This window comes from Lagenorhynchus albirostris, chromosome 1, assembly GCF_949774975.1.
Source record: "Lagenorhynchus albirostris chromosome 1, mLagAlb1.1, whole genome shotgun sequence".
NCBI lineage: Eukaryota > Metazoa > Chordata > Mammalia > Artiodactyla > Delphinidae > Lagenorhynchus > Lagenorhynchus albirostris.
This window is the reverse complement of record NC_083095.1, coordinates 37,946,485-37,966,252: the sequence shown is the minus strand read 5'-3', so window position 1 is coordinate 37,966,252 and position 19,768 is coordinate 37,946,485. Positions and strand designations below refer to the sequence as shown.

The 19,768-nt window shown below is 38.3% G+C and overlaps 1 protein-coding gene across 4 annotated transcripts in view; it reads right to left on the bottom strand.

The window, feature by feature from the left end:
* Positions 1-2,306: 2,306 nt before the first annotated feature.
* The window catches only part of WDR89 (WD repeat domain 89), a 42,845-nt gene continuing 25,383 nt past the window's right edge, over positions 2,307-19,768 (bottom strand). For 3 of the 4 annotated variants that reach the window (XM_060141674.1, XM_060141682.1, XM_060141667.1), the window contains one exon: positions 2,307-3,895. In XM_060141674.1, the coding sequence (XP_059997657.1) occupies positions 2,705-3,865 (1,161 nt within the window). In that variant the 5' untranslated portion in view covers positions 3,866-3,895 and the 3' untranslated portion in view covers positions 2,307-2,704. Of the gene's footprint in view, positions 3,896-4,122; positions 4,332-19,768 lie in introns of those variants that run through there. The other variant, XM_060141692.1, reaches the window with a different exon arrangement.

Below are 19,768 nucleotides of genomic sequence, written 5' to 3'. Positions count from 1 at the left end.
CAAATAACTCAATTTTGTTTCTTCTTATGGCTGAGTAATATTCCATTGTATATATGTGCCACATCTTCTTTATCCATTCATCTGTCGATGGACACTTAGGTTGCTTCCATGTCCTGGCTATTGTAAAGAGCTGCATTGAACATTGTGGTACATGACTCTTTTCGAATTATGGATTTCTCAGGGTATATGCCCAGTAGTGGGATTGCTGGGTCATATGGTTGTTCTATTTTTAGTTTTTTAAGGAACCTCCATACTGTTCTCCATAGTGGCTGTATCAATTTACATTCCCACCAACAGTGCAAGAGGATTCCCTCTTCTCCACACCCTCTCCAGCATTTATTGTTTGTAGATTTTTTGATGATGGCCATTCTGACTGGTGTGAGGTGATACCTCATTGTAGTTTTGATTTGCATTTCTCTAATGATTGATTAATGATGTTGAGCATTCTTTCATGTGTTTGTTGGCAATCTGTATATCTTCTTTGGAGAAATGCTGCATAGAAACTAAAGTTTAAAATGTTGTATGTCTTAAATGTTTTAAACTTCTCTTCATGTTTTAAACTTGAAGTATAGAACATGAGGGTAGTTTGGTCACAGAATTATAGGATGGAAAAGCAAGTATCTCCTGAAATCCAAATCTCTTTTATTTCCTAGGTTCAGCCATTGAGTTTGGTTAGCAACGAATACTGTTAGCTAAATAAATTTGGTTCCTGAGTTTCAGACAGCAAGAAGGAAGTGTTCACTTAGCAAGGGATGTGTCAAAAAAATTTATTGTAATCCGAGTTTAGATTGAATAGTTTGAATCTACTGTAATCTTCATGAATTTGGAGAGCATAAGTTCAGATAGCAGGAATATATCCTCAGAACTTTGAAGGCATTGATCTACCATTTTTTGTCATCCAGATTTGCTGAGTCTAATGCAGATGTTATTCTTGTTCCTAAGTGATTGTTTTTTACCCTCTCTTTGAAAACTTTTAAGATTTTCTCTTTATTCTTAGAGTTCTAAAACTTCACAGTGCTATGCCTTGGTGTGGGTCTTTTTCATTCATTACACTTGACACCCTTGTTGGGCCTTTCAACCTAAAGAATGAAGTTCTGGGATAGGCTCTTATGTTATTTCATTTTAATAATCCCTTCCTACCCCTTAGAAAGTTATTTTTTTTTCACTTTCTAACACCATCAGTCTGATATTAGACCCCTCCTGCGGCCTTTATCTTTTCTCTCACTTTGTCTCTTTCAGAGGTATTTCCTCACTTGCATCTTACAGCTCTAATGATTACTTCTGAATTTTAAATATTTTTTAAGAGCTCTGCTGTTTTATAACTCCTGTTGCATTTCCTGTTATTGCATAAAGGCAGTGTCTCTGAAAGTCTTTTTTACCAACTTTTCCCACTTACAATATAGTCAGCATTGTCTCATATCCTAAATATCTTGAAAACATGGTTTTTCATTTTAAACAGTCCTCTATCAAAAGATCAAAATGTATCAAATATTTTAAGCAGCATGAGGCATTATCAAATCTGTGTTTTCGATGTTCAGTCTAGAAGTAGTAGGGAGAATGAACTGGAGCAGATTAGAGTCTGTAATCTAGGAGAGAAATGATGAAAGTCTTATCTAAGGCAGTAGTGCCGGGGGGGTAAAGTCAAAAGAACAGGCTGACAGATTTTAGGAGGTGGAATGGCACAGGACTTGGCGATTGACTGGTTAAGGGAAAAAGGAAAAGTACTATATTACCCTCAGGTTTATGGTTTGGACAATACCAAGAATAGCTGAATCCCTCCAAATAAGAAACATGTATTTTTAATATATTTAATATAACAACAACTTACCTGTTGTTCAGTCTCATTTGAGTTAAGCTAAATCATATCTAAATATAAGTTACAAATGTTCTATAGAAAAATAAAAATTTCCCCCAGTGCTACAGTCTCAGAGATAAGATACCAAACCTTTAGAGGGATCAACTTTTTAATTAAGATTCTTTAGAGAAATATTTAAAAGGAAGGATGGAAAAATTAGCAGTAAACAAAAATTCAAGTTTAAAATTATGGATGGATGAAACACTATAAGAAAATTTTATCACAAAATATTGTAATATTTTGAAATAAAAAGTCATTCTACTATTATAAATACTTTTGTTTTTGTATATTCACTTTGAGTCTCAAAAAGCATTTTGCAAGGTAATTTCCTTTTCATCAGTGAAACACCTGTTTACTGTTTGACCAACAATATTAAAGTGTGGATGCAAATATTTACTAAATATACTTTTCTCAAATAAATGCAAATCACTATTTCAAATCATTATTTATAAATAATGAAGATGATTTAAAATGTAAAAAATTGAGCTTAAAAAACACAGCCCAAACCACCTGTTTTATAAAGTCACACCAGCCATCTACTTCTAAAAAGCCTTTATCAAAGCTATTTCTTCAAACTCAACATTTACTAATTCAACAGATGGGTTTTTAAAATGAGGAATGTAATTTTACTTTCAACTCACTGATTACATACTCAAATGGCGGCTTAAAAAAAATAATTTTGGAATACACAAAGACCTGAATTAAACCATTCTCAACATTTTTTCAGGACTGTTTGCTAACTGGCTTGTTTTTATTTACATATGAGCTTTAAACACGTCTACAACAGGTAGTACACAGAAATGATTATTTGCAACGATAAAACCTGTCAAGTAAACTCCCAATGTAACATCACTGCTTTTTCCTTTTCTTATAAGAATCATTACTATGAACTCGAACTCGCTGGTACACAGAGGATGCTATTTTCATGCTGTCTTTCTTTGTAAGCGTCTTCTCTACTGCTCCAGGTTTCCAAAGTAACAACTGTGCATCTTCTCCTCCAGTTAGCAAAGAATCATCCTGCATATTCCAACAGAAAGAACGGACTGTAGCAGCATGCCCTCCCTGAAGCCTGGTCACATGCACCAATCCTGATGTAGTACAGCTCATTATGTGAATAATTCCTGTGTTTGTTCCTCCAACTACAAACAATTTGTCTGTCTTTTCATGATATAGGCCGCCAATCAAATAGTCCAAAATCCCTTCTTTCACATTAATTACTTCTCTGACATCCGGGATGTTCAAACATGTAATTGGTTCATTGGTATCCAGATGATTAAGATCCCACCAGCAAAATCCTTCATCATGTGTCATGCAGTAAATCTGTTTATAATCTTTCCCAGACCAACCAATATAGCTTACTGATGAAACTGAGTTACAGGTTGTAACCAGTGCATCTTCTTCATTGTCAACAGTAATATCAAATACATTTACCAGGCCGTCAGTTGAACCTGAGACTACCATGTTGGGATTGCTGGGATGGAAACATACTTGAGTGATATCATCACTATGTGTCTCTGAATATGCACCAAGTGGGTCTTTAGTAGTAGACAAATCCTGAGAATTAATTCTTGCATCCCAAAATACCAACAATGCATCATCATCAACTTTTTCTGTACCAGCACAAATGACATGATCATTACAGCTGATATCAAAACTGATAAAAATATTGGAAGGGTAACCCTTGAACAGCTGGACAGGTTTTTCACTGGCTAATCGAGCATCCCAACATTTTACAGTGCCATCAGTGCATGAGGAATACACGCTGTCACAGGAATTTGCAAACTTGACTCCATTAAGTCCAGGATATCCTCTAAATTCTCGCAGTACATTTAATCTTTCTTTATCATATATTCTGATTGATCCATTAGAACATAAAACAGCAACCAAGCTTCCTTTTTCTGCTTGTACAGTCTTTGATGTGTCTATGCCAAGCAGATAAGTAGGCTCTTTAGTTTCTGAGGAACGTTTAACAATGTTCAAATTAGCAAATTGTTCCTCAATCTTCTCCATATCAGGAGTGCATCCAAGGGTAGTAAAAATCTGTAATAAAAACAAAAATTAAAATTAAACCCAAAGCGTCTCTACATTGTGATTAAATCAAGAACATTTCCCTCTGAGAGCTGGCACAAAACAACAGAACTAAAATCTAATAGTTTAATCATTTCCCTACCATGATGTAACTAAAACTCAGTTGCCTACTTCTAATTCAATCACTTTGTATATACTGAATCTACTGACAGTAAGAGAATTTTAAAACATGTACATACCTTGCTTAGTAATTCCTTTCAGCTCAAACCTAATAATTGGTCCTACGCACAGTCCTCCGCATTAGCCAGGATCTCCACTTTGAGATCATCTTCACCTGGCCCCAGCTGCCTTAACAACTATAGAATCTAAACATAGATGTGTTAGCAGAAAAATGGTCCCTCAAAGATGTTCATGCCATGGGGCTTCCCTGGTGGCGCAGTGGTTGAGAATCCGCCTGCCAATGCAGGGGATACAGGTTCGATCCCTAGTCTGGGAAGATCCCACGTGCCGTGGAGCAACTAAGCCCGTGCACCACAATTACTGAGCCTGCGCTCTAGAGCCTGTGAGCCACAATTACTGAGCCCGCGTGCCGCAACTACTGAAGCCCATGCACCTAGAGCCCGTGCTCCACAACAAGAGAAGACACCGCAATGAGAAGCACTGCAACGAAGAGTAGCCCCCGCTCGCCACAACCAGAGAAAGCCCGCATGCAGCAACGAAGACCCAACACAGCCAGAAGTAAATAAATTCATAAAAAAAAAAATGTTCATGCCTTAATCCCAGGAACCTATGAATATGTTAGGTCACATGGCAAAGAGGAATTGAGGTTGTAAATGGAATTAAGGTTGCTACTCAGTTGACCTTAAAATAGGGAGATTATTCTAGATTATCTGGGTGGGCCCAAAGTAATCACCAGTGCCCTTAAAAGTACTGGTAGAAGAAGCAGGCAGAATATGAGAGTCAGAGGGAGATGTTACTATGGAAGAAAGGTTCAGAGAGACACACTGCTGGTTTGGATAAAGGAGGCCAATAATTGGGTGGCCTCTAGAAAGCTGAAAAGGCAAGGAAACAGCCTCCTTTAGAGCTTCCATGTGAAAGTGCAGCCCTGCTAACACCCTGATTTTAGCCCATTGAGACCCATTTTGGACTTCTGACCTCCAGAGTTATAATAAATTTATGTTGTTTTGAGCCATCAAGTTTGCAGTAATTTGTTACAGCAGCAATAAAAAACTAATAGAGGTACCCAGTAGGAATTCTGGAGATGTGCTTCTCAGGCAGTAGCAGCTTGTAAATGTTGGAGATGCAATTTGAACTTAGGCATTCTGGCTTCAGGGACTCTGCTCTTAACCACCATGCTAGATTGCCTCTCTATGGTAGGTTGTATACAGAACAAGTTCAAGGCCAGAAAAATATGCATGCCTAGTGACTTTATCACAAACTTTTCTATCTTGCTTTCACCAATGAATATTCTAGCCTGCCTCACAAATTCACATTTTCATTCTTAAGATGAAATGCTTTTTTTTCTGTTGCTTTAGTGATAGCTTTTTAACCGTCTGTATTTTCGTCTTTACAAGGAGAAATGAACACTAATTCAAGAGTTGTTAGAAGGATTAACTGAAATAACGTGTCTGGCATATCATGATACACATTCAACAAATGTTACGTAAAAATGACCAGTATTACCATTATCAATACCACTAACACCACATGGGGAAGAATTTGGATCTATCAGAGTGGCTCCAAACAAAACAATTAAACCAAAAGGCAAAAAATATTTAAAAGTTGCATTGGGCTTCAAAAAAAGAATAAGCATCCTCCCCAACTTTAAATTTTGACTATTTAAAAACTTAAAAAGTTGAAAGAATAGTACAACGAACACACACACACATAGCCTTTCACCTCCGAGGTTCAACAACTTGCTTTCTTCTATCTCTATAAGCACACACACACACATTTTTTGATGAACTATTTGAAAGTTAACTGCAGACAAAATATCACTTCATTTCTAAATACTTTAACACAGAGCACCTCCCTAATCTTTTGTTCTCTTAACACTGAATTTTTTTTAAAGTCCAGGCCAGTTGTCTGATAATATGTCCCATATTCTGAATTTTTCTAATTGTTTCCTCCTCATGATTAGATTCCAGTTTAATATTGTTATCAGGGATAAAATTTAGGTGATGCTGGGTACTTTTTTTTTGGCTGCATTGCGTCTTCATTGCTGTGTGAGGGCTTTCTCTAGTTGCAGCAAGCGGGGGCTACTCTTCGTTGCGGTGCACAGGCTTCTCATTGCAGTGGGTTCTCTTGTTGCAGTGCACAGGCTCTAGGCACGTGGGCTTCAGTAGTTGCAGCACACAGGCTCAGTAGTTGTGGCACACGGGCTTCAGTAGTTGTGGCACGTGAGCTCAGTAGTTGTGGCTCATGGGTTCTAGAGCGCAGGCTCAAATTGTGGTGCATGGGCTTAGTTGCTCCGCAGCATGTGGGATCTTCCTGGGCCAGGGATTGAACCCATGGTCTCTGCACTGGCAGGCAGATTCTTAACCACTGCACCACCAGGGAAGCCCTGGGTACTTCCTATTGCATCACATCATAGAGACTCACAATAACAAGTTTGATCACTTACTTAAATTCTTCTTGGTGCTCAAACTGTCCCCAACTTGACCACTGAGAAACTCCTCAGGCAGCCAGCTTCTGTGTGCTTTTGATATGTCAATATCACAATTAGTATGTAAGCCCTAAATGGAACAACTCTGTACAAGAATAAGTCTGAAAATGGTGAGCATGCTTCAAGTATTCTGAGACTAAATGACCATTTATCTCTACAGCATAACTGTTGGTTTTACAACCAGATAGGCTTTTTAATGGCCTTCTCTCCTTCAACATGTCATGCTTGCTTCTGTCTCAGGACTGCAGCAATAGCTGCTTCTCTGCCTGGAATACTTTCTGTACCTTTTTTGTGTAACTCCTTCCTGTTATTCAGGTCTCAATATGTTATATCCCCAGAGAGAGCTTCCCTGATCAACCAACCTAAAGTAGCCTGTCACCCCCCATCATACTGCCCATTTTATTAATTAAAAAATTAAAAATGCTTAATTATGAAATATTTCAAATATACAAAGAAGTGTAGAAAAAAGGAAACAGACACCCAAGTACTGTACATATTACCCAGAGTTAACATTTTGCCACATTTGCCTCAGTTTTTTATTTAAAGAAATGAAACCTTATAGACACAACTCCTATGGTTAAGAAATGTTTTAAGTGGCATCACAATTATATGTACCTTTGTTGCAATTTGCTCTTTTCACTCAATATTTTTTAAAAACCTGATTTTACTGGTGAGGTGAACTTATTACCTGACTCTTTCTTGCTTTTTTGCTATCAATATGATTGTTGAATAAATGACTGAATAATTGATTCAACTTTCATGCATTAAGAGCTGAAGAGTTCTTCCAGGAGAAACAGAATAAATCTAAAATGATATTGCATGTGTCTGTGTGTTTGCAGGGGGAGCTGTGCTTATGGAAATTAGTAAAATAATGGCATTCTTTTTTTTTTTTTTTTTTTTTTTTGCTGTACGCGGGCCTCTCACTGTTGTGGCCTCTCCCGTTGCGGAGCACAGGCTCCGGACGCGCAGGCTCAGCGGCCATGGCTCACGGGCCCAGCCGCTCCGTGGCATGTGGGATCTTCCCGGACTGGGGCACAAACCCGCATACCCTGCATCAGCAGGCGGACTCTCAACCACTGTGCCACCAGGGAAACCCTGGCATTCTTTAGCAGTACTTTAAATAAAGTACAAAAAGGAAATATAGAAAAAGAATTTGTATTTGTGAAAAAAAAACTTATTTAACTTAATTTTTTTTTACTACAAGCTCTTCAAATACATCCTAAAATGTGTGTCCACTTAAGACTGTACTGCCTATACACTTCAAGGAAAAATCCTTTTTAATTCCAGATAGAAACAACTGCCCATTCTTGAAATACTAGTCAAAGTATTAATGAGATTACAAAAGAAACAATTCTTTGCTACTGCTTCATATTGATCTCTGCATATTAAATATCAGATTTTAAACAATAAGAAAGTTTAATGTGACTTTTAAGCTAATAGTAAGTTATAGGACTATGACTATGCACTGCTACCCCCAAGCAGGATAGTAGCGCAGTACTCCTTCCCTCCACAGTGCTGCCTGGAGAGTCTGTTTCACACTGGAACAGTCCCCTGCAAGGATTCTGGGGATTGATGAGGCAGGCAGAGTGGGCCCAGATGGAATGCTACAACAAACACTTTTAAGACAGTAGTAATGGTAACAATCTCAATGGTTGTCCACCTGACACACCGTTTAAATGCAGCATAGTACTTCAAAAAAAAGATAGATGTTAGAAGGTAGGTAGCTCCTACAACACTCTCATGCTGTAGAGTTTATATTCATTTGTCCATAGATACAAAGAGTAAAATAGTTTAATCTCTTAGGGAAAAGATGAAAACCTCTGGCTTATGCTTTAACACATTAATATGCAAGTGAATCATATTTGAAATATAACTTCCAAGGCTACATAGTTAATTTTAATTTAATATACTAATGGATCATTCTAAAATGATGAATAAACCCTTTTACTTCTATGTATGCCCTTCTCTGTGTTTTCTTTGTATGACCCACTTCCCAGTCCTCAAGATAAGCCATAGGCTCTCTTTTCTTATCACTTGACATTCTCACAAGGCAACCTCATTGACATTCATGTTTTCAAGTGCCACCTAAGTGCCAATGGGCTCATCTATTTACAAGTCCATATTTCCAAGTGTCTACTAGCCATTTCTCCTCGAACATGTCCCACTACACCTCAAAGTAAAACTGATTATTTATGCCCCCACCAACCTTCTCCTTAAAAACAAAATCAGAATATGCTTCTCAATGTTCTCCATGTTGGTCAATGGTATTGGCACCATGACAACACTCTGATCCACCCAGTTCTCTAAGCCAGAACCTCTGGGGAATATCCAACTCTCCTACTCAGGGCTCTCTTCCAATCCATTTCTTTTTTCTTTTCCTTTTTTGTTTTTAACATCTTTATTGGAGTATAACTGCTTTACAATGGTGTGTTAGTTTCTGCTTTATAACAAAGTGAATCAGCTATACATATACATATATCCCCATATCTCCTCCCTCTTGCGTCTCCCTCCCACCCTCCCTATCGCCCCCCCTCTCGGAGGTCACAAAGCACCGAGCTGATCTCCCTTCCAATCCATTTCTAAATCTCACTTCTGCTGAAGGCTACTAAGAGTATATTGAACTATAAGGTTCAATCTATTTCTGTAGATCAAAACAATATTGACAACTTCATATAGTTCAACCTAACAAAAACATATAAAGAAAACAAATAAGATTATCCATAATTTTAATCTTTTCTCTATTTATTTCTGTTAGATGCATAAAAGGAAGCTTAGTTAACATTCTAGACCTCAACAGGCTAGTGAGAGCTGAGGATGTAGAGTGAGCCTTTCTTATATTAATACACACACATACACACACACACACACACACACACACACACACACACACACAAATGAAAGAGGGGACAAAAAGAGAGGGACGGAAAAGAGTACTAAAGCAAAGAGTAGGGAGGAGAAAAGAAGAGAAATGAAGATAAGCCAAAAGAGAACAGCTGAGAAAAGAGAAAGTAATGGATGGAGTTTACCGCCACTACCTGTTGGATCATATTACAGTTCTTACTTTCCCAACACTGACATGAGACAAGGAGAAGAGGTCCAGGTAAAGGAAGTTTAGTAGAGTCTAAAGCTATGTTGGTTCACTTGGCTAAAGAGTTTTCATTAAAAAAAATTCCTTGTCCTTGAGTTAGCAGATGTAGCAAGCCACCATAACCAATTTAAATACTGGCCTAACTGTTCTGAAAAAATTACTAATATCTCATCTTGACCCACCTGGTACAGATCAGGAAATAGCAGACCCCCAGCAGTGTCCTGGCATTGAGCCACCACCACTGCTGTTGTGGTCTTTACTGGGATAAAGAATTCTCATGTCTGAATATAATGCAGTAGCTGGAAGATGTTTAGAAAGACACCCTAAAACAAACACCTTAGGCTAAGATTCAAGGGGGTGAAAATATTAACTTCTTGGTGAACTGCCACCTTGAAACACATTAGAAGGGAAATGCTGACTAATCTCTAATCTGAAGAAATGTCCTTAGGTAATAAAGAGTTAGTTACTTGATAACAAAATCCCTAAACATAAGTATTTCTTTTGTGGCTTTTGCCTTAGTAAAATTTAAGTTATCTTTATCAATCAAGATATTCTTTCATTTTACTTCCTATTAAAATAAACCCAATAAAATGTTATTTCTATATATAAAGTACATCCTAAATACATCTAGCCGCAACTAGGTGTTGCTCTTATTCCTGAATTGGCCAAGTTTGAATATGAAATCTGAAGGACAGCCTAGGTAGCTTAAGTCATTCCATGATGGAAGAGGAAGTAGCTTTCTTTCTCATTTAAACAAGATGAAAAAATGCATTAAACGAAAACACACATTTTATACCTATTTAGAAACTACTGATTACAAAAGGCACTATACTAAGTCTTTGGCATATTACTTTGTAGGAAGTCAGAAATGAGCAGTATCCTTAGAAATAGATATATTTCTGTCTTTCAGGTATGAATAAATGTTCATTATACTTGAAAGATCTGACAGCATAACCAACAAATACTATTACATTTTTACAACTAAAGAATAAGAGTTGTATTTGAACTGTACATTGGATAAAGGACTAGTTTTCTTTTGAAACAATTTAACAGACTTGGGTGAGAAAAACTAATTCCCCACAGCTGAAATTTAATACTGCCCATTGACCGCAAGGAACTAGCTCTGATGATTGCACAATGCAGAGATTCGGCTAATGTCCCCAATGCAGGGAGAAGCTAAATGGGAAAAGTCATTCAGGAATGGGCTCTAATAACTTCACAATCCACACTTATAATTTAATTACAATAATGCTAACATATCTATCAAATTGGGCTAGGATGATTGAGTCTCACAGAGAAGAAAATAATCATAATTGGAGTTCAACAAATGCTAGGCGGTGTGCTAGAAACTTATTGATAAATCTAATTTTTTTACCCTAATCATTTAACCCTATGAGACAGGTATTATTATCACCATTTTTCAGAGGAAACTGAAGTTCAGAGAAACTAGCTTGCCAATGCTCTCATAGGTAATAACAGGGGGAGTTTGATTTGAAACCCAAATTGTAACTTTAAAACCTGTGAACCTGTATTCATTTCAATTCTATGCTATTCCTTTTCCATGTAAGTACTAAAATATTAGTGTCAACTTTAATTAAGGAATATGCCTATTAGGCTTTGAGAGGAAAAATTACATATTAATTCTACATATAAGCAGAGGAGAAAGAAAGGGAGCAGGATGGGGGCTTCCCTGGTGGAGCAATGGTTAAGAATCCACCTGCTAATGCAGGGGACACAGGTTCGAGCCCTGGTCCAGGAAGATCCCACATGCTGCCGAGCAACTAAGCCCGTGTGCCACAACTACTGAGCCTGCACTCTAGAGCCCACGCGCCTAGAGCTCATGCTCCACAATAAGAGAAGCCACCACAATGAGAAGCCCGCGCTCCGCAACGAACAGTAGCCCCCGTTCACCACAACTAGAGAAAGCCTGCACACAGCAACGAAGACCCAATGCAGCCAAAAATAAATAAATAAATAAATTTATTTTTTAAAAAAGGGAGCAGGATGATTGAAAAAACACACAAGCACAGAAAAAGGTTACAGTAAGCAGCCATCACTTTTAATTTTTTTGTGTCCCATTTTTTATTATGGAATTTGTATGGAATAAAGAATAGTAAAAGAAACCCCTATGCAACCCATTATCCACCACGAACAATTACATTCCTCAAAACTTATTATTAGCAGTGGAGGGGTCAAACATATATCTTATTTTATTTGAAGGGCAATTAATAAACTGTAGAGGACATCTAGTATGATGGAACCCCTCCAACTCACCCCTCTTCCCCCTCCATGTGGCATCAACATTGTTTCAGTTGCCTGTAGCACCAGGGATGGATCCTGATTAACCTAACCATAGTAATGCCATCCTTTTAAACCAGTAATTGTTCAGAAACCTTACATTTTTGCCAGTCCACGCATGTATTCCCCTCCTAACTACAATCTGTTCACATGTGGAATGCTAATTCTAAAGGGTACCCAATCCAACTGATGGAAAGAACTTTAATTCCATGTGTATAAGATTCGACATTTTCTGACTATTTAAGTCAATTTGCAGTGGAGTTTTTGTTAATGCAGCCAGAACCAGCCTAACTAATTAGAGATAATCAAAGTCTTGGGTGTTATCACCAAGTACTGACTTAATGTAAGAGGCTCCTACAAATAAAGATTTAGGGAACATACTTTAAAAAGTCAAATGTCATTCATATTAAAGATGGGGACTTTGATCTTTTGTTCCCTTTAGAACATTCTATCCTCTCCCCTTTCCCACCTATTCCAAAAAATATGATACACAAAGGAATTGTCAGAAGACTATAAAAACCTATGCTCAGTAATAATGGTAGGATCCCTCATTCTAAAGACACCAACAAAACAAAAAAACAAACAAACCTCTAAAATGCTACAATATTTTAAAACTTAATATAAAACTCTATCTGGTAAGTTTGTGTATTTTTAAAATTTATCTATATTTTTGAATTTCTAAAATAGTCCCATGGCTCAAAATTCAAAAGTTTCCAAAACTAATATCTTAGAACATTTCTGTCCTCAAGCCCCTTTCTTCTCCCAGGAGTCGTCAAATGTTACCAGTTTCTTATGAATGTTTTCAGAGATTGTCAATTTGGAAATAATGCAGTGAAGTAATTTTCAGCTTGTCAATAATCTGTCAGTGTGGTACAATAAAAAAGCAATATACGTTTAAGAAAAAAATATACTAATTTCAAGCCCTTGTTCTACCACAAACTAGCAAAGTCATCATTGTACAAATTAACCCAACCTCAGTTTCTTCATCTTTAAAATGGGGATAGAAATGGACATACTTGATATTGAGCACCTTTTATAGCCAAGTACAGTGCTAAATGCTGGAGATTCAGATGAGAAACATACTTGCTGTCTTCAAGAAGTTAGGAGAAAGACCAGTAAACAATTACACTATAGGGTGATGGTACAAGGACAGAGATAATCAGAGGATGACACAGGAACACAAAGCAGAAGGATGTAGTGGGCATAATTCTTGGCATAAAGAAAATAAGCAAATATTGATTTCCTTTCTTTCTAATAACTTCATTTGATTTGCCTTATTTCATTTCACATTCACATTTTAAAAAATACCATTCTACAGCTTTTAAAAATGAAAGCATTCTGTTACTTTTATATTAAAACTATTTTTAAAAAATGAAACAATATGCAAAATTTCATGAATATCAAATCAGCAACTCTCAATTCTGAATAAACCACTGACATATCAAATTGAGTGGGTGTTTTGTTTGTTTTTTTTTTTTTGCGGTACGCAGGCCTCTCACTGTTGTGGCCTCTCCTGTTGTGGAGCACAGGCTCCGGACGCGCAGGCTCAGCGGCCATGGCTCATGGGCCCAGCCGCTCCGCGGCATGTGGGATCTTCCCGGACCGGGGCACGAACCCGTGTCCCCTGCATCGACAGGCGGACTCTCAACCACTGCGCCACGAGGGAAGCCCGAGTGGGTGCTTTTTAAGATTTCATTTTTAATTTTTTAATGAAAAATACATTTCTAAAGAGCAAATGAACTTCAGTATGTTTTAGAAGATGATATAGTTTCACTGAAGTGAAACAAGTTCTCAGTGAACTCCAAAATTCTTATCTTTTAGTTAGGTACCAATCAGAAAGGCTTAAGATCTACCCTATTAAAAATACCCTTGAATCTAAAAATATGTATATGTATAACGGATTCACTTTGCTGTATACCTGAAACTAACACAACATTGTAAATCAACTATACCCCCCAAAAAATTAAAACTACCTTTTGACCTCCTTGGACAAATGGCCTGAAATTGGGTCTGGACAGGGAAAATACAAGATGAGCCTACAGCATCAAATAGTGCCTGAAAGTAAAGAAGTGCTTAAAAAAAAAAAAAAAGACGCAAGAGCCAAGATCTCCCACTGGTCACTCTAGACCAGTTTGAGCAAAAAAGCAGCCAAACAATAAAATAAATACCCATGAATCCATACTGATAAAAATAAATGATTGAGTAAGTAAATAAATGAGGGAGAAGGGACATATCTTCCTTACAGAAAAATTCCAACTTATATAAGCAGATACAACCTCCTCTAGGAGGTGGAGCTCAGTTCTCCTCTTCTGGAGTATAGGCTGGACTTAATTACTTGCTTCCAAAGAACAGAGTATTGAAAGAGTAAAAGATAGTAAATTCAACTAGAGAAAATCAGAAGACACCACCTTAACCAACTGATCAAGGTCAGCATCTTTGGTAGTAAGTCATGTTGATGTCACTTGCCCTCTGATGTGATGTGATGAGAAAGATAGCTTACTTCTGTGGCATTCGTCTCAAAAATTCATAACCCCAGCCTAATCTTGAGAAAACGTCAAACAAACTCAATTGAGGGACAATCTACAAATACCTGGCTAGTACTCTTCAAGTTTCAATGTCGTGTTAGCAGAGCATTTGGAAGCAGTAGCTGCTAATGTCTAATGTCATGTGCTAGTGGCAAGGTCAGTGGCAAATGGGAAAAATCTAATGTTAGCTACAAAAGTTCTATACTGGACATTAAAGAACAGTCCCTCATATGCACTACCAGTATGCCCTAGAGAAATCAATACCTTGGGATAAAAAGCATGCATTGGTTTAACTTCTGCAGAACATTTCTGAGAAAACTTTTATATCAAAAATTTAGAAGGCTTCCCTGGTGGCACAGTAGTTAAGAGTCCGCCTGCCGATGCAGGGGACACGGGATCGTGCCCCAGTCCGGGAAGATCCCACATGCTGCAGAGCGGCTGGGCCCGTGAGCCATGGCTGCTGAGCCTGCGCGTCTGGAGCCTGTGCTCCGCAACAGGAGAGGCCACAACAGTGAAAGGCCCGCGTACAGCAAAAAAAAAAAAAAAAAAAAAAAAAAAGAAAAAATTTAGAGGAATTTGTGTGTATGTTTTAAACTGACACATAATTGGCCTTAAAACAATCTATCAAAGAACAATTTGTTTTAAATTGGGCAGAAGTGCTGCATATTTAGTGGAAGGTATGCTAAACTGACATCTGCTACAATTTCAATGTAATTTTCAATATCATATTCATTAATGACTGAGACAATGTCTTTGTAAATTAATCCTGGTTAGCGAGCCTGAATATACTATTTTTGTTCACACGAATGTTCAAGATACTGGTTGCAGCAACATATGGCACTTCATGCATCAAATACACTAAAATGCTTAGGGAGAGCACAGTTTTTAAAGTGCAGGAATTTGTTACCAAGGAAAAGAGGGAGGGGGTGGGAAGGAATGACACACACACACTTTCTCATGCAGTATGAGATTATCCTTCAGGTTCCAGATATAACATTCAAAGTATCTTTAAAAAACAAAGACATTTTCCTCAATAACATCTTGAGATATCCAGTTTCTCAAGTAAATCTTTCACCCAAAAGTCACCCTTTATAGTAAGTCTATGAATACCCAGCTTCTTTCAACAAGAACAATGAACTGCCTTTGCCTTTCCAAAACAACCAGCTGGTTAACCAAACAGAGAATAAACCAAACTTCTTCAGTCACCAGATGTCTTAATTTGGAACAGATAGTAGCAATGTGGAATAATCCAATTCTTGAATTGGTACTCTATGTTTACTACTTCTTTTTCTAATTCTCAATAGATGCTTTTAAAAACTAAGCAAATGCTCTCTGTAATAACTGCGATAACTCTGTAATAACTGCAAATGCTCTCTGTAATAACTGGAGGGGGAATAAAGAGTAGTGACCTATAATAGAATGATGTTAACATTATCAAAGAACAATCCACTTGAATATTATGTTATAGTTAAAAACTGATAAGCAATATCATTAAATCCCTAGGACTTCCCTGGTGGTCCAGTGGCTAAGACTCCATGCTCCCAATGCAGGGGGCCCAGGTTTGATCCCCGGTCAGGGAACTAGATCCCACATGGAGCAACTAAAGATCCCGCATGCCACAACTAACACCTGGTGCAGCCAAATAAATAAATATTTCTAAAAAATAATTAAATCCCTATTCAATAATTCAGAAATGATTCTCAAATGGCTAACATGACAGGCCTAAAACACAGTGGATTTAGCAAAGTCCCTTCTCTCAACAAAGAGCAGTGGGGAGACAGACAGATATATAGACAACTAATTATAATAATGAAAATAGTGATAAGTATTATAAAAAATAATATTGGGTAAGGCAAGAAATGGGGCAGGAATAGCCTTTTAGATTTGGTCATTAAAGGCAAGCCTCTCTCATGAGGTGAGATTTGAGCCAATACCAGAATAAAATGAGGGAGCAAAGTATTGGACCGTGCGAACCAAGAGAAAAATAATGAAACAAAAATAAAACCAAAAATAAACAAATGGGCCCTAACTAAACTTAAAAGCTTTTGCACAGCAAAAGAAACCATAAACAAAACGAAAATTCAACCCTTGAAATGGGAGAAAATATTTGCAAACGAAGCAACCGACAAGGGATTAATCTCAAAAATATATAAATGGCTCATGCAGTTCAATATCAAAAAAAACAAACAACCCAATCCAAAAATGGGCAGAAGATAATTTTCTCTCCTGGGCAGAGAAAAATAGCAAGTGGGCCAGTGCGGCTAACACTGAGTCAGAGAAAGAAAGTGGTGTAGGAAATAAGGTTGAAGGGGTAGCTGCAGTCAGATAAGAGCTTTGCAGGCCACGGTAAGGACTTCAGATTTTATTCTCAAGAGAGAAAGCAAGCCACTGCAGGTTGACAGCAGGTGAGAAACGTCTGTGAAGAGATTCCTCCAGCTGCTGGCTGGAAAACAGACCCAGGGCAAGAATGAAAGTAGTAAAGAGGCTTGTGCACAATTTTGGGCAAGAGATACGAAAGTAGGGAGAAGTGGCTGGATTCAGGCCACAATTATGAAAGAGGAATAAACAGCATTTTCTCATTAGACTTCAAGAGGGGTATGAGAACAATTGTCAAAGATGATTCTTAGGTTTCTGGCCTCAGCCACAAAGTGAATAGACCATTGGCATGTTACTTTTAGGATAATTATAAGCTTTCAGGATAATTACAAGATGATTAATTAGATAATTAGACAATTATCCAATTGTTTAAACAGTCTTTATAAACCGTGGTATATTAATACAATAAAATTATACACAGCAAAAGACAAAACAAAAACCCACACACCACTGGTACATGCAACAAGGTGGACGAATCTCAGAACTGTTTAGTGACAAAAGGTTGCTACAGGATTTCACTTATACAGAGTTTAAGAACAGGTAAAACAAATCTACAATGGTGGCAATCGGAATACCGGTTATCTTTTGGGGGAATCTGGACTGGGGAAGAAAGCAAGAGAACTCTGTGAGTCGTGATTATGCACAGATGTATACATTTGAAAAAACAAACAAATCATCACGGAGGAGAATGACCCTCTGCCTCCATCACAATTCTCACACTGAGTAAAAAGCATCAACAGTCTACTGCTGGAGGAGAAACAGCATGGTGAGAAATCCCCTATCTGGCACATGCCAGCAGTGCCTGCTAAAAGTTGCGAGTGGAGAAGAACAATGAGGAAAGCCCTCCAGCATCCCAGGCCCAACACTGCAGTGGCTTATTAACATCAAACAAAGGAGAGGTCTGAACAAGCACTATTAATTCACTCAAAATTATCATAGAACTAAATGTGAGGGCAAGAACTACAAAACTTCTAGGAAAGAAGCAGAGAAGTTACGACCCTGGGTTAGGTGAAGACTTCTTAGAATCCAAAAGCACAAACCAGCAAAGAAAAACTTGAATTAATTAAAAATTTAAACTTCTCTGCTTTTTGAAAATCAGTTAGGAAAATAAAATGTCAATCTCTGGGACTTCCCTGGCAGTACAGTGGTTAAGACTCTGTGGTTCCAATGCAGAGGGCACGGGTTCAATCCCTGGTCGGGGAACTAAGATCCCACATGCCGCTGCAGTGCAGCCAAAAAAAGAAAAAAGTCAGTCTAAAAGAAAAGAGGCGGGCTTCCCTGGTGGCGCAGTGGTTGAGAGTCCGCCTGCCGATGCAGGGGACACGGGTTCGTGCCCTGGTCCCACATCCTGTGGAGCGGCTGGGCCCGTAAGCCATGGCCGTTGAGCCTGCACGTCCAGAGCCTGTGCTCCGCAACGGGAGAGGCCACAACAGTGAGAGGCCCACATACCGCAAAAAAAAAAAAAAAAAAAAAAAAAAAGAGGTGAAGCTCAAGGTACCAGAAATCAAGTTTATTTGGGAACAGCAGAGGAATTGCAATTCGCAACAGCCAAGCTGCAACGAGTTACAGGCAAGTCTGTTGAAGGTTTAGGATGGGTTGCTTTTATGGGCAAGCGGTGCCAAAAAGCAGAGTCCAGTTGGGGGCCATGCAGCAAGTCACTGGTTCGAAGATAGGAAGAGATTCTTGGCGGATGCTCATTAGTCACAGGTTAAGTTTCGATAAATCTGTAAATTTGATAATTCTCTAAATCGGGTATTCATGGGAAATCAGTCTCTCAGTCTTTAAGTTTTGTTTTTCTGAGGGCACATGAATGGGTCTACATTTCATATCTTTTGGTTCCATTTTAGATTAAAATCCTTTCACTCTTCCCTCGCTTGAGCAGGATCTTTCACAGACAGTATCGCTGATCAACCTTATTGCGTGGGTATTTGTTTAGTCAGAGATGTTGTTAGATGTTGGGCTGTGTGTCCCTTGGAGCTGCAGAGGACCATTCTAAGATGTTCTGTTCCACCGAAGAGGGAAATGGCAAGTGGATTTTTGGCTTCATTTGAACAACAAGGGGAATCTCAGTCATAGTCCTCTAAGGTGGTCAGGTTGATTTCCATGGTCAATTGAGCCTCATGATGAGCCTTAGGAACTTTATTTTGTACATACGTCTGAGGGAAAGACATTTGCCTACTGAAATAAGACAGCAGAAATTTCATTAGGAGGATGACACCCAGGGTCAGAAGTCCAGTTATGGTTACTGACTGGAACAAACTTCTCAACCAGTTTCCCCAGCTACCTAATATTTAATAGGTTGAGAATGTCCCAAGTCCTGGAGCTTGGCCTATTTCAGTTAACAGATTGATACTGTCCATCATTTTTATTTCTTGCATTATTTTTCCCCATTTGTTAACATAAAAACAGCCTTCTTCCCCAAGCAGGACACAGGTTCCTCCCTAGTGTGCAGTGAGGAGGTGTAGTGCTCTGTGGTTTTGTAAGACTACTTCCGCTAGGCTGTCTGTTTGGGTTTGTTGATTTTCAAAGGCTCTAAGAGAAGCATTAAAGGTAGTTGCCATGACTACGGAGAGGTTTCAAATTGCTTTTTCAAGTCCGTTACTCCAACCCAAGGGGAAAAAGACTCAGGCAAAGGCACGCCCAAACCCCTTTCTATCTACTATGGGGTTATTTGTGGGCATCCATCCAAAATTATATCCATCCCAGCTTTGACGTGCTCTTTTAAGTTGTTAGGAGAAAGAACCCAGACTGGGTACATAGGCAGCGGAAGGGCAACAACTCCACAACGTCCCTTCCATTTAAGGAGGAGTGTTTCTGCACAGAAAGAAATAACCAGTGTTTTCTAAAGACAGGGTGTTAAGTGGGCCCCCTTTTTTTCCTGGTATAAAAGAAGAGCTCTCAGGATCAAAAACATGGTCATTTACACATAGCAC